Consider the following 16592-nt stretch of genomic DNA (forward strand, 5'->3'; position numbering starts at 1 on the left):
GGCGTTCTTAGGTCTCTTCCAGTTACTCACTTCTATCTTACCGGATCTACCATAATACCATCCTTTGAGATGATGTGACCCAGGAAGGACCCGGTCTAGCCAAAATTCACATTTCGTGAACTTGGCGTATAGCTGGTTCTGCTGAAGGGTCTGCAATACTAGTTTCAGGTGCTCTGAGTGTTCTTCCTGAGTTCCTGAGTAGATAAGAATGTCATCGATAAATACAATAACAAACTTATCTAAATACTCCCTGAATACTCTGTTCATGAGATCCATGAATGTAGCTGGAGCATTTGTCACGCCAAAAGGCATGACTACGAACTCGTAATGTCCGTATCTGGTCCTGAATGCTGTCTTCGGTATATCACCCTCCTTGACCCTGACTTGGTGATATCCTGATCTGAGGTCAATCTTAGAGAACACTGCTGCTCCCTTTAACTGGTCGAACAGGTCATCTATTCTGGGAAGAGGATACCTGTTCTTGATCGTGACCTGATTCAGTGCTCTGTAGTCTATGCATAGCCGCATGCTTCCATCCTTCTTCTTCACGAACAGTACGGGCGCTCCCCATGGTGAGTGACTAGGGCGTATGAAACCCTTGTCAAGCAACTCCTGTAGTTGCTCATGAAGTTCCTTCAGTTCTGCTGGAGCCATGCGGTAGGGCGCCTTGGAAATAGGATTGGTGTCGGGGAAAAGCTCTATCTCAAATTCAATCTCCCTGACTGGTGCTAGGCCTGGTAACTCTTCAGGGAAGACTGCTGGGTAGTCACATACAACTCGGACCTCTGCTAGCTGTTGGTCCTTGTCCTGGCTGGTATTGACTACATGTGCTAGGTACCCCGTACATCCCGAATCCATCAACTTCTGTGCCTTCATTGCTGAGAGAAATTTTCTGGCTTTTCTCTTTGGTTCTCCGAGGTATTCAAACTGTATTTCTGCTTCGGGTTGGAATACGACTTTTGGCACTCTATGGAAGCACCGTATCTGATCAGAAAGTCCATTCCAAGGATGACGTCATAGTCAGTCATTTCTAGCACTATCAGATCACAAAAGAGCTCTCTGTCTGCTATAATGACCGGCACTGCTCTGAGCCAGTGCGTGGATGCCATGATCTCTCCTGAAGGTAGTGCCGTCAGAAACTGACCACTAAGTACCTCTGGGGGTATTTCTAATTTTTCGGAGAACATCCTGGCTATATATGAATGGGTTGCCCCAGTATCAAATAGAACAGTAGCACTATACTGAAAAATGCTAATCTGACCTGTGACAACTGTCGAGGCATTGACTACGTCCTCTCTGGTGAGTGAGTATATCCTCGCATTCGCCATAGCTGGAGGGGCTTCTAATCTGCCCTGGCTGATATGTGGACCCTCTAGAGCGGCCTGCATCTGATATAACTGAGCTGGCTGGCCTGCGTACTGAATCTGCTGTGGCTGAGGAAGACCGGTCTTGTTCGGGCACTGCTTGGCCATGTGCCCTTCTTGTCCACATTCAAAGCATCCTCGTGTACCCTTGCGACAAACCCCTGGGTGGAATTTCCCACAAGTGGCACACTTTGGATAACTGGGTCGCTTGCTAGATGGTCCTCCTTTTGAGTCACTCCCTGATTTGCACTTGTTGTTGGAGTTCCCTTTCCAGTTGGAGCTGTGGCCTTGCTGTTTTTGAGTGTGAGAGTTTCCTTGGCCTTTGGACTCTGAGGGGACTTGCTTCTGCTGCTTTATGCTGTTCTGGTAATGCTCTGTGGTCAAGGCACTGCTCACTAACTCCTCTGTGGTTTGTGGCCTATGTATGCCACCAGCCACGTTCACTGTTATCTCTGGCCTCAGCATCTTGAGCATCAACCGGATTCGTTCCTTCTCTGTGCTGACTAGCTCTGGGCATAGACGAGCCAACCTGTTGAATTTCTTCACGGCTTCCTCAACTGAAAGGTTGCCCTGACGAAACTCAGTGAACTCGTCGTAGTGGCGGTTTGTAACCCGTATGTGAAAGAACTCCTCGAAGAATTCCTTCTCGAAGTCACTGGGCGCTTCGTTCTGATTCTTTCCCACCACATGCGTGCGTCTCCTGTCAGGCAGAAGGAGGCACACTTCACCTTCTCGTGTTCTGGCCAGTCCAGAAGCTCCATCGTGCTCTCCAGTGTTTTGAACCAGGCTTGTGCATCCCATGGTTCACTAATGCCTGAGAAGCTCTCGGCTTGACCAGCGCCACCGGATCGATAGGCTTCCTTCGGCTCACAGCCAGTTCCTGCGGTCAGCTAGGTGCCGTCTTTGTGGGTCGAGCCGAAGAACCTCTAAGACTCTTGGAGTCGCCGACGGTTTGGTTCGGGGTGGGGGGTATTCTCCGGTTAGCCTTTAAGGTGGCTATTTCTGTTCTTTGTTCAGCTACAGTGAGCCACTAATCTTTGAAGGTCGGGAGGAGGCACCGAACCGCCCTTCTTTGGGGCTCAGTAGCTAGTGCTCTTCTAGCTGGGCGTCCTCGTGCCATTTCTAACGACATAGAGAACATAACATAACTAAGGTAATTGCAGTTATATAACTACTGATATCATGTTAAAAGACTAGCACATACTAACAGGCAATAGACATATAAACATGAACTGTAACTAGAAAGCAAGAAACAATAAAGAGAGTAGAGGTATCCTTACTTGGAAGCTGCAGGTACAATGCTGATGTGTGTGTAGGGAGTATGGAATACTGCTCTGATACCACTCTGTAATGACCCGCCTTCTAACTACTAGGCTGTAAGGCGAATCGCTACAGTTGTACTGTACTGACTGTGCGGAAAACTGATCTAATTTAAATTTTTCTACTAATTGATGATTGTTCTTGGTTCTACATGTGCTAAAGGATGCAATCTGAGGAACACAAAGCGTATCCTACATCCCCCATGGACTTGAAGTTGATCTACTGAGTTTCTTGGTCGAAACTGAGCTTCCCAATCGATCCAAACTGAACTGGATCGATTGCTTTCCCGTTGGATCGATCCACGGACCGATCCAGGCTGTTACTGGCACGGATGAACACCCTGGATCGGTCAGCTGACCGATCCGTAAGCCTGCATCGCTCAGATCTCTGGATCGGTCTCCCGACCGATCCAGAGTACATCCGTGCCCGGCAGACCGATCCAGTATGTCTGGATCGGTCGGCCGACCGATCGGTATATCTCGGATCGGTCGGTGACCGATCCGTGCACCAAGCTCGAAACTGAACAGGTCCGGATCGGTCGGTACCGATCGATCCGTGAGGATACGAGATATCAGATGTATCTCGATCGGCGGTGGCCGATCGGATTGCTGTGCTCGATCGGTCCGAGACCGATCGGGTTCCGATTCGCACGGAACTCGATTTCAGCTTTGGCGTGCCAAAATACCGCATAACAACTATCCAATGCATGATAAACTATTCTAATAACATGTAGTAACAATTCTAAACTTAAGCTAAAGCAAGGTTCATCAACTCATAACCTTTAACTACTAGAAATGCATAAAAAGCAAAGTATAAGAAAATGTCTCAAGGAAGAACTAGTTTCTAATTTGCTAAACTCTCCAAGGTCTTTTATTCCAGTTCCTGCCACACACACCATCCTTTGCATTGTCCTCCAGCTCCCTCTGCTAGTCCATCTTTCCTTTACCTTTATCTGCAGTATAAGGAAAAATAGTATCTGTAAGCTTAAAGCTTAGTAAGAAACCATCTACCTCACAAAAACATGCAACGATGCAAATATGATTTTAAATCATGCTGTTTAAAACATATGCTGGATATACTGAATAAACTAGCATGCATGGCATATAAGCATACAATCATGGCATACCTAAACCTGAACATAAAAGCATGTATAACAACTGCACGTAAAGTGATCATGCATCTTCACAGGGAAAAACTAAACTGGAGCATGATACTGAACTGAAACTGAACTGCGCTAAAACTGATCTTAAACTATAATCACTGGATTAGATTAAGAGTTTGAAAGCTAATATCATAATAAGTGAAAATAGTAATCATGCTGTTTGAGCCCGGCAACTGTACTTGCTGTGCGCGCATCCCTAACTAGACCCGGGTTTGCAAGTCCCGAATTTAGTAGGGTTAACTAGGTTATCTAAACCTAGGGACGACTGTGGGAGTCCAACCCAACGGATATCTGATCCAGTACAGTGCCACTGAAAATAAAATACTGAATATAGCTAACTATTTTAACTTGCTGTTTCTAGGTTATCTGAACCCAGAGCTAGGTTATCTGAACCTAGAGGCGACTGTGGGAGCCCACCCATTGGACCGTAGTCCCATAAACTGAACTAAACTAATGCGCTATTTTAAATGCTCCTAATGCATTTAACTGAGCTATTAAACATAACTGAGGTGGTATTTAGCTATACTAACATTTTACCGAACACTTGGTGTGCTCCAACTCTCTCCTCTAATAGGGAGATCACCTCTAGGCACCCGACAACGTCTAGAATCTCCAACTAAAGGAGACCAACGTGTCCGGCCCGTCTAGAGGTGCTCAACTAGATCCCTAATTCCTCGAGGAGGGTTTAAACACACCCTATGTGCCGAAAAACCTGCCTATAGCTAAAACTAATGCGTAGAAAACCAAACGGAGCTATTATACTGCAGGTGAGGGGTTTCTTACCTCCTATTCGTAATTTCTTACGATTCAAACCGCTGGTTTTCCGATGGAAACGGTCCTCTCGACGATCCACTTGCGTCTTCGCGTTCCTCTCGCGGAGAAGAACCTTTTTCGTGTTGGAGTCGTCGCCGGAAGAAGTTCCCTTGGCCCTTGGGGCTTGGTGTGCCGTGAGAAGGAGGAGAGGGAGAGGCGGCGGTGAGGTTTTGAGAGGAGAGAAGTGGCGTGAGGTGAGGAGGTGCCGAACCAAACTCTTAAAATAAACCAAACCCTCTTTAAGTTTTTAATCTATATTAAGTGGTTTAATGAACTCAACTCTAATATAAATATATTTGGTTCTCCTTTCTTTCAGCACGGCCCTGCTGGGTTCAACCGGTTACTAACATTATCTCGTATACCATAGGTCTCGGGTTCGATTCCCGCCTAAGCTATTTTGCGGTTCTAATTATTTTTGCTACTTCTGATATTTGGAAAATTCCGAAAAAATATCTAAAAATTCCAGAAAAATCATAGAATAATTCTAAAATAGTTTTGAGAATTTTCGGGCGTTACAAACTTATCGCTTTGTCAAACATCTCGTCAGCCCGTCAACCTGTCTGGACTTCATGCCAACTATTCGATTAGCCCATCGACCTATCTGGACTTCATGCCAGCTATCCAGTCGGCCCGTTGATCTAGCTGGACTTCGTGCCAAATATCTAGTCAGCCCATCGACCTATCTAGGGGTGGGCATCGACCGATTTGGTCTGATTTTACTCTACTACGGTTTGATTTTTTCGATTTCAATTTTGAAAATCTTTGATCCAAAATCAACCCATATTATTATAGTTCAGTCCAATTTTTATTGTAATACGGTCTGATTTATACAGTCGGTTATATACGATTTATATAATGAATTAAATTAATTTTGTTCGACTATAAATATTAGTTTAGAGACAAAGAAAAAGTATCAATTTATTAAAATAATTATGAATTTAAAGTAATACTAAAAATTTTTTATCTGGTAACAATAAGTAAATATATAATTTGATTGTGCTATTATATTACAAATGATTAGAGGCTCAATCCACTTGTATGATCAATATCCATAAAAATCATATTTTAAGTATAATACGGTCGGTTCGGTTTACTCGGTTTTTTGGGAGTCAAAACCATAAACCGAACTGAATAATCAAATTTTAAAAAATTTAAACCGAAACCGGTCGAAACACCAAAAAACCCAAACCAAAAAAATTGAAATTTTTCAGTTCGGCCAGTTTTTCCGGGTTTAACCAAATTATACCCACCCCTAGACCTATCTAGACTTCTCCTGCACACTTAGTTAACTCGTTAGATCATAATAAATCTAACTTAACTTACTTTGTCATTCATCAAAACCTAAGTTAGACCATTAGTGCAACCTACACCAACACTTCCTACATCCTAGATCTTAAGATCTACTCCATTGCGAAAGAAATACAACCAAGAGACAAGAAATAAAACATTCTACAACTCAAAACATAAAAAGAAGAGGAGAGAATGCTTATCCATGTAGCACTGGTCTTCTTGGAAGTAATCCTTGCTCCAAAGGTGGACGGATTGGCAAAAATGAAGCTTCTAGGGTTCCCCAAAGGGGGAAGAACCCTTCTCCAAGAAATGGGACGGAGCCCTAAGCTAAAGATGAGTGAAAAGGGGAGAAAACCCCCTTTTATAACACTAGGCACTACCCCTACCTTGGTCATGTCATGACCGTGCCTTTTGGCATGGGCAGAGCATGAATGGACTAGAGAAAGGAGGCACAGTTGTGTGATTTCACACGGCCATGTGTCATGGCCGTGTCTTCCTTGTAATTCCTTTTAGCACATTTTAACCTCATTTTCTTGGGTTGAAGTCTAAATTAAAGTTGTAGATCTTGAAGTTAGCTATATTTTGGTGTAAAGATCAGCCTAAAACTCCAACCGAGCAAAATGTTATGACCTTTTTACTTTTAGTGTGTAGTGCAGAAAATGCAAAATTTGACATGGCTGTCTCAAGGCTATGATTCACTTGTGAAGCCTTTTAGCATATCTAAATGTGGTATTCTCTAGTTGAAGTCTGAAGAAAAGTTGTAAATCTTAAAGTTACTACATTTTGGTATAAAGATTAACCCTAACTCTAACTGACCAAAAAGTTATGATATTTTTACTTTTACTCTACAATGTTAAAAAAGACATGGTCGCGCCTAAAAGACACAACCATGCATGTGAAACACTGGTTTGTGCTATATTTTTCACATGGTCGTGCCTCATAAGTACAATCTAGATATTTTGGAGGCTTTAGATTCCATTTTAGCTTCGTTTTCCTTCAAATGTCTTCAGTAGGAACATGCCCATGTCAAGGAACATGATTAGAGCATATTCCTTGATTAAATCTCCAATTTGAAGGTCTTTTGAAAGTATTTTCCTTCATATATGTTTCATGTGAGCATGCTCCTTCCTTTGACTTCACGGTTTAAGGCTTTTCCATTTTTACTCCTAAAACACATCATATCAATCAAAATAAGCAAAAAATAGATCTCTGAATAAAAAGAGTAGAAATATGATATTATAATGAAATAGAGTACAATAAACATAGATTGTGCTTATGAAATACAAATAGATGTGTGTTAAAGTATGCCAAAAAATCACACACATCAGTGGACATATGAGTGTTTTATTGACTAAATTAATTGCTTAATAAAAGCAAAATATATACTCACATATCCACTACATATTTCTAGTCCTTGTCATGATTGTGATGACTAAGTGAATCCAACAAATAAACCGCCTCCTTATAAGGATCTAGGATAGTGAGAATTCAATGACAATTATGCACAAACCACATAATTAGGGCATACATATTTCAATAAATTATCAAAAAAATAAATTAAAATTGATATTATAATTCTTATTTATCCAACATTATGTGGCACTAAAACCAATTGATTTCTTGATGCATGACTTAGCTTATTTGCCAAAACACTTGCTCTTTCATTCAAGTACTCGATTTTGATATTTTTGTCGAGTCGGGTCACACATGGCATATATGGGATTGCGTGTGGATTCACAAATCTAAATTTTTCGACCTTGTTATCTTTTTTCATTTGTTTATAAATATGTCTACCATTTCAAAAAGAAGAATGTTACAGATCCCATCCGAAAGCGGAGAAGATGGCTGGTTGGGAAGGTGGGTCTGATGTTGACTGCTTGAAGACTTCGATTCAACAAAAGTGGCTCTGAGTGATCCTGCGTGTCAAAAGGAGCATTAGTGATTGGGTCAGGGAAGGGGTCCCTCACGTAGGTCTTCTGATGCTCAAGTTAGTGATTAAGTCGAATAGATGAATAGTAGTCTCAACAGTAATTATGAGTGTGTAAAATTACGCAGCATCGCGTACCTTCGCCTGTAGATGGAGACCCTCTTTTATAGTGTTACTATTTTATCTATGCATGAATCTCAAAGCGTTTCCAAAGAAGAATAGACCATAAAGATGCTTTGACACCTTTCCCAAAATGAACCCGCAATCTATGTGTTTGGCAAAGAGGAAGCTTCTAATGTATATCTTGCATGCAGAATATTCTTTGTCCTCCATGGGATAAGATGGCAAAAAGAAATATGAGGTCGTTGAATTGCGGGACCCACTGTATGCTTACACATCAAGCTGATCAAGTTTCTCCTGTGACTCGATCGACAATTGCTCATAAGGACCAGCCGATTGGACTTATAGAGTGTTGTCGTGAACTCATCTTTCACTCAACCTATATGTTTAGCCAAAGGGTTTAATCGGACTGGGCGTCCATTCTATCCGATCGGACTATAGCTCTAATCGACTAGACTACTCGACCCAGCTAGTTAATCGTGCTATCTTCAAGTGGCAAATAAGTCTTGGCTCTAGAGAGTGTTGACTCGTCTTGAGTTATTCATCAATATTTAAAGATTCGGTGTTTAACCGACCCAATGGTCCGGTTGGATAACCTGATGGACTCAGCATCCGACCGGCCAATGGTTCGGTTTGATAACCTGATGGACTTGGCATGCGACTTGCCTAATGGTCTGGTAGGATAACCTCTCAGTCGTAATGATCTACTACACTGACTTCAAAGGTTGACCTTTCCTTAACTTTGATCACCATGTCAGCTAACCCTTTTGATTTTGACCCAACTCGAAAGCTCCACATCATTCACCGTATCCGTTACAATGCTAAATTAATAAAGTTTATACAATTTAAATGCTAAACAAATAGAAGAAGAAGACTTACCATATGTAAATCACTATACAATTGGCAGATATGGGCTCCAAATGATAAAAAGGATTGATGTCTTCAAGGTGCACAAGAAGTTCGTAATCATTGTCAAAGAAATCATGATAAAAAATCATTGATATATTTTTTTCATCATCTACAGCATGCTTACAATAACAATATAATAGATGTAATGATCTTGGCACACTTGATGAAATAATAGGATTATTTCTTTGGACAATACTTATTTTCCTGTGAGGCTTCTAAAAATTTTAAATGCACACATGTTAGGTGCAATACTATTTTTTTTTTATAATTTAACTCTAAATATAATATGATATTTACCTCATCTTGTATCACTACCAAGTGAGTTGGCCAACCCAAATGTGTTCCTATAGCATCACTAATTGTATTACATTCATTTGGAATTGGAAATGACAAATGTGTTAATTTCTCCATAGCCTTATTAATGGAGACGTGTATACAATTTATGGGTAATGGAACACCATGAAGTAATTTATCAACCGCATTGACATGAACAATTATATAACATAGACAACAATTTTGGTCTTAGAATCCAATGTCAATGCAACTGATTTACCCTAGAAGCCAAATAATCATGTTATAAATTAATGCAACTCATAGTTTCAATAGTAGTAGGAAATATAACCACAACTAAATATGTACTTGGAAGAAATCATCATTGCTCAAATTTGCATGTCATCATCATCCAATGTTTCAATATTTGGGACATTCTTTTCGGTATCGATTGTTTTTCTTCACTCATGGGATGCAACTTTACTGAGCAACTACCTTATTCATCAATATCTATGTCACATGCACCCTTTTTCAACATTGCTTCAAGTTTCTATATGCATTCATCTTGATCTGATATGCGTGTATTTTGTTCGACGATGTGTGCATTTTGCTCTACAATTAATATCTTTTCCTCCATCAATTACCTTTGCTGAAGGATTAAATGGTCATCAAAAAGAGGATTCTTCCATATTCTACCAACATTAAACTAGAATGTTTGAGTGATATGGCCTTCAACATCTCTCACACACCCAGAATGTTCATCTGAAGCAAGTGTGTTTGAAAGGATTTTTTTCCCCTCTTCAAAGTGCAACTTACCCTCCCATTTTTGTTGCACATAATCATCCTGTCATGCACAAGAAAACAAATAATTACTAAAAATAGTTTTATTGCCATGTATTTGAAAATGGTAAATACTAACACTAATTATAGTATCAAATGTCCTCATTTTTTCACCAAATATCAAACAAATTTATTAAGTATAATAAACATGCGTTTCAACTTTAGACTGAATAATATTTCTATTTAAAAAGTATTATCTTAAGAAAAATAATGTAGATAATGTACATCAGAGGGGTTGAATGAGAGAGGAAAGGCAACGGAAAATAAAAGCTTAAGGCCTCTTCCATTTTGTCTATGGGAGAAAATAAAAGTACCTATTTTTTTTGCCATGCTCATGAGGTTTTCAAACTAGCTAGCTGTCCAATGTTCACGAAAGCTCCATTATTATAATACTAATCTAAAAAATGTTGTTGCAACAAGAATAAAAAAAATTGAAACGTTGGGGATGCAAGAAGATTGTTGAATCACAAGTCACTATAAAATTTTCCATTGGTTGTCATGTATTCAGCCACACAACAACATAAATGTCTCACTAGGAAATTTTATCCAACAAACCATCATTAAAAATAAAGTTTGGAACGAGGCATAATGAGCTTGCTTGCAATTTTTTTTATTGCTATTTTCAAATCATCGCCTTTAAGTTGCCCCTTCCTATTGACCTGCCCTTTCTTCCAAATAATAGCTCTATTAATCTCATCATCATCACATAATTCATCTCCCTACAACCAAAATGTATGATATAAACAAATTTAGAAGTCACATTACTAGATTTAGTAGGAATAATATATAGGTAGATTCCGGAATTATCACTACAAGAAAAAAGCCCAACAACAACGGTTTTTCACCGTTGTTGTAGCCCCTTTTCGACTGTTGTTAAAGGTCGTGTTGTTAAAAAGGGTGCCCAAAGACAACAGTTTTTAACCGTTGTCTTAGAAGGCAAAGACAACAGTTTTACAACGGTGAAAAACCGTTGTCTTTTCATTCAACGACAACAGTTGTTCACCGTTGTTTTTGAGCGTATGCCTAGGCTCTTCAACAACAGTTTTGAACTGTCTACGACAACGACTAAAAACCGTTGTCTTTTTCTCTAATGACATCGATTTGACAACGGTTAAAAATCGTTATCTTTTTAGCGAACAATGTTAATTAACATCAGTTTGACAATGATTTTTCACTGTTGTCTTTTAACGCCATTGACAACAGTTTGACATATTTAAACTGATGTCTTTGGGTACAATATACAACATTTTGATAATAAATAAAAAACTTATTAATCTTTTCCTACTCAACGGTTTATAAAAAACATCATCATCCAGTGCAAATTTCATCCAGTGCAAATTTCATTGATAAAAAATCTACAATCCAAACATAATCAATATTTACAATGCAAATTTCATTAAAGTACCAAACATCATCATCCAAACATCATTAAAGTACCAAACATCAACATTCAAACATCACAAAAGTTTACAAAACTACATAATACCCATAATAATATATCACACATATATATAAAGTCCAAAATATCTTGTTTTGTTGGATCAAGTCTTCTCTACCTGTGCATCTTCTAAATAGCCTGTGCATCTTCTAAACACCATATCGATAACTGCAGCCTTTTCTGGTTTCTCCTCCCTCCTAGCTTCTCTTTTCTTCTCCTTTCTGAGTACGGGATCATTATCTTTTCCCTGAGGTAAATAGCATATGATTGCAAGTTAAGTCATTTCCCAGGAGTAAATGGCATAAAGATGATGATGACAAAGAGGCTGTACACAATTGAATATGATAACAATATTTCTTTCTAGGCACAAACTAAAATTACTGCATACCTCAATTTCAGTTCAAGTTATCTACAAAATATCATTGATCAAGAACCTACAATCCAAACATCATTAAAGTACCAAACATCTACATCCAAACATCGAAGTTTACAAAACTAAATAGTACCCATAACAATATATCACACATATATATGCCAAAGTATCTTGTTTTGTTGGATCAAATTTTCTCTACTTGTGCATCTTCTAAACACCCTTTTACTTCATGTGAAAATAAAAATCATATGATTTTAATCCAATTCAACAACAACAAGTCTAGCTAGTCTCCAGTAATATAGAGCTTTAGAGTTTGCAAAGTATATAACAAAAACGGGCTAACAAGGTTTTTTTTTTTTCATTGTGATATACTCTAAATTAAACTTCTCATAAAGTATATTCCTCATTAAATTTGTGTCCTCACCTTAAGAAAATCTGGAATATACTATTTTAAAGTCATGAACACATTAAGCTGTTCACCACGTGCATCTTCCTTACAGTAGCTACAATAACCTGAAGAACCTGAAGAAGACTCTTCAAAGGACTGCCAGTTGGCATCGTTAACTTGTATGTTGAAGTTCCAAGTAAAAAGCCTCCAGAAGCTATAACCATGCAAAATGTTGAAATCCCAAATCCAATTGCCCAGCTGACATTTTGTTGTATCCAAACTATGAAAGTACCAGAAAAGAGCACTCCTAACATGGAACATACATAAAAGTAACTGAAGAAGGATACTTTCTTTCTCATTTCTATCGGTTTCTCCTCATTAAATTGGTCTGCACCAAAGGGCAGCAAGGCTGCTCTGGTTCCACCAGTCCCAAAGGCAATAACATATAACCCAGAAAAGAACACAAACGTTTGGAATGCAGTTGCAGGTTGACATGAATTTCCATCACATGAAGGAGGTGTTAATGATGGAATAGTGGCAGATAAAGTAACAATCACCAACCCCTACAGACATTAGAAAGCAAAACCATAGCATTATTATGATAACTAACAAATATTTCAAGAACATTTAGTGAAATGTTTTGAGTGTAGTTTACATACAAGTAGGTACAATATGATGGATATTACAATTGTCCTGTAATTTCCCAAATAGGTGTCAGCGAGGAGGCCACCGAGCAGTGGTGTGAAATATGTAGTTCCACCCCAAAAGGAAACATTTGCAGCACTTGAAGAAATAGGCCAATGAAGGACAGAACCAAGATACAAAACTAAGTTTATGCCAATGCCATTGAAAGCAATACCTTCCAGGAACGAAAATGCTGCAACATCAACATAGCATATTACTAACGTTCAAGTATTTAGGAATATATGATTGTTCAATTAATTTTCATAGGATGTACAACAAGATATTGTTAGTATCCGTTCTTGATAAGACAAAGGCTATCACATAAAGTATGAGAAAAATATAATCGATACTTACCTAAGATTATTGGTGGTGCCTTGGATATAGAAGTTACACTTTGTGGCTCAGATCTTTGATCGATCTCCTCAGAATCATTGTCTTCAAAATGCCTTGATGATTGGCTCTGCAATGAGTGTCCAGGTAACTAGTAAGTAATGAACTAGTATCTCGTTTTGCCAGTCCATACGAGATCATCATACTTCTAGAATCTAGTCACAGTAAAAGCACTCCAAATACTATTGCATGATATTTTGTTTAACTTTTTCAAATATACATAAAGGGAAACAATGATGTAGCTAGGATTGTCCGAGTTAGATCAGTATCGGCAATAGTCTGTCTCATTTTGTTTTTAAAAAACAATCATCATCTCACAAAATTGAGAAGTTTTTTAAAAAGGAGAGATTTAAAGCAATTAACTAGAAATTAGTTAGATTAGATTAGAAAATTGACACAACTCACTAAAATTTGGTTAAATTGAGAATTAAAATGATGAAACCGTGTTTAATTTGGTCAAAGTGAGATGGCTTTGAAGAACTTGATCAATCTATCCTTTCCTTCAATCCCACTTGATTTTTATAGAACTCATAGGAAGGAGAGAGAATCTTTACTTCCTTCATGAACTTGGTTATCCTTGCCACAACTCTAAGATTCACGATAAGATAAAGGAACAATGGCTTATAGAACTTCAAAGGAAGGAGAGAAAATCTTTACTGCACTTGTAAAATTAGTCATCCTCACAACAACTCAAGGTGCACCAATCAAGGAACAATGGTTTACCCTGTAAAAATTATCCACAAATAAAGGTAAACCTCATGAATCTACGCATATAAAAATAAGAAATTCCGCCCAAATGCCCATTGAGATAGATGTTCTGCAGATCGAGCAACTGAGGTTTTAAAAAAGGAAAAATAAGGGAAAGAGAATATAGATGAAGCAAAAGTGCAGGAAAAATACAGAAATTTCAACCATGGAATGGATGTATTAACCCTAGACGGCAAAGACTTCTTAGGAACCCACTATCGAATTTACCAACCTATAAGAGCAAGTAAAACAAAACAAATTCAAGTTCCTTCAGAGGTCGGAACAAGATTTAATTGCTAAATCGCCATCTTTATTCATGATGAGCATGAATAAAACGACAATGAAAAAAGCGGTAGGAAAGGAGATCTGAGAGCCACCTTATCCAGCAGAGGACTTCTTTCGCCACTTTCCAAAGAAACTCCATCATCGTTCTCCATGGATTTGAAGCTAGCCAAGGAGGATGGTTAAAGCCCCTCCAGTTGGGGATTTTTCATCATCGTCCTCTCTGGATCATGCAGCCTCTGTTGCTGATCCCCCTGGTTGCTCCTACGCTTGTGGTCTCTGTTGCCCATCTCTCTCCCTCCCCGCGACTGGTTCGCTACGAGTCGTGAAGGGCGATGGGTTTAGGGCTTGGAGAGGAAAGGAGAAGGGGCAGCAGGTTTAGGGCTTGGAGAGGAAGGAGAAAAAAAAAACGTGAAGTAGGTGATAAGCTTTTGACTTACAGCGGCAGAAGTACGGATCTCCCTGTACATTTCTACTTCATCAGGAAAAGCGTGATCAAGCTCCTCAAAGAGATGCTTTCGAAGGCTCTATTACCATAGTAAAGATCATGAGCCAATGCAATGATATGCAACAATTAAAAAAAAAAAGGTTAATCAGAACATATTGTATAAAAGCTATCGGCATTAAAGTTATTCCAAACTAAGAAATTATAGCTGATCACCCTCTCAGTTGAGAAAGCATAATACATGAATCAACAAGATTAGTGAAATTCAGGAGAACTAAAGCAGGACATAACAGGACTTGAGCATAATAGAGAGTATTAGTACAACATATATCATCAAAAAAATGCAACTTGAAAATTTCATTTTATGCAGAAAAGACAAATAAAATAAAATCTATACATATATATATATATATATAGGGAATTAAAGTATCAGATTAATATTGGAAGAGCAATGCATTAAGATATAAATCAATCTTCCAATTTTAGAGGTGATTTGAATGGTAGAAAAAAAAATGTGGACTCCTTAAGATTGTAAGGTCAACAAACAAGTTATTACATAGCCATAAATATGGAAAAACTTCTGCCAAACAGAAATAAATATGAGGATTGATCTGAAACTCAGTATACATTCATTTCTAGTTGAATCAATATCCATATCATCAATTATTTTGGAGAATTTTTAATCCCCTCGGGACGGTCTAGTGGCTAGCACATAAAGTGTTGTCATCATCAGGTTTGGGGGGAATGTGGCAGCAAAAAATTTTGAGGAGAGGGAAAGAAAAAACGCGGCGGCAAAAAATGACGAAGGGAAAAAACGGCGAAGGAAAAAAATAATGGTATTCAACAACACTTAATAGACAACGGTTTTCAAAAACTGTTGTCGTAATCCCAAAAAAAACGCACATAGACAACAATTTTCAAAAACTGTTGTCATAGCATTTAAAAATCGTTGTCGTAGACCCAAAAAAACATAAATAGACAACGGTTTTTAGAAACCGTTGTCCTAAGCAAAAAAAAACTACTAAAAGACAACGGTTTATATTAAAACCATTGTTAAAAAGTAAAAAGACAACGGTTTGGCATAAAACCGTTGTCGTTTGAGTGTTGTTGAATGAGGATTTTCTTGTAGTGTATATTTATTGAATTTAGTAGGAATACTTATTATTTCATCAACAAAACGTGCATATCATTTACAAGCAAGTTGATGGGGGTATAAGTTCTGCTTTCTTCTCTTCTTTTGTTCATCAATAACTTTCTAGTTAATTGAGCATTCCTCATATATATTAGATTTTAATATAAATAATGGATCGTGGCGAACTTATTTTAAAATAACAAATTAAGGATCTTACCTTGAAGTCTTCAGACATGCGACTGATTACAAATTAAACACACTTCAATCATCTCATGTAATACCATAGTCACTTGGTAGTTCTTTGAACTCCTCAGGTTTATCAAGTTTGCTAAGAATGAACTTCTGCGTGAGAAGAGCTTTATATTGATGCCACTTATTATTTGTTGAATTCAAACATCCTTTTTTTCATCTTGGGTCAATATTGTAACTCAACTATAAAAAAAAGATTAACTCATAACATTAAATATATCATAACCATATGAAAGGTAATTAAAATTGTCAAAACATTCTAACTTACTTTAACTGATTCTCATATTAATTCTTTAACATGACTTGGAACTTACTTCCATGTCTAGTAACTTATTGTAACCTTGTCCCGAGTGAGAATGTTAATATAACTTTGTATTTTACTAGCAAAGTCTCCTATTGGCTGTCCAAATTTATTGAAACTTGCATCCTTTCTAATTCCCTAAACCCTT

At 38.2% G+C, this 16592-nt stretch overlaps 1 protein-coding gene across 2 annotated transcripts; it reads right to left on the bottom strand.

Moving 5' to 3' along the window:
* Positions 1-11639: 11639 nt before the first annotated feature.
* Positions 11640-14773, bottom strand: LOC122021133 (protein NRT1/ PTR FAMILY 8.4-like). Of its 2 annotated transcripts, none has more exons than XM_042579219.1 (5): positions 14413-14731; positions 13253-13358; positions 12874-13091; positions 12251-12777; positions 11640-11700 (listed from the first exon to the last, which is right to left on the bottom strand). In XM_042579219.1, exons 1-4 carry the CDS (start codon positions 14470-14472, stop codon positions 12283-12285), a joined length of 879 nt encoding a protein of 292 aa, XP_042435153.1. In that variant the 5' UTR covers positions 14473-14731; the 3' UTR covers positions 11640-11700; positions 12251-12282. The 2 variants fall into 2 exon arrangements, with proteins under 2 accessions (XP_042435153.1, XP_042435154.1); XM_042579220.1 differs by lacking the exon at positions 11640-11700 and adding an exon at positions 14758-14773 and having other exon boundaries at positions 12166-12777; positions 14413-14664.
* Positions 14774-16592: the final 1819 nt, after the last annotated feature.

The sequence above is a fragment of the Zingiber officinale genome, chromosome 9A (genome assembly GCF_018446385.1).
Source record: "Zingiber officinale cultivar Zhangliang chromosome 9A, Zo_v1.1, whole genome shotgun sequence".
Lineage (NCBI taxonomy): Eukaryota > Viridiplantae > Streptophyta > Magnoliopsida > Zingiberales > Zingiberaceae > Zingiber > Zingiber officinale.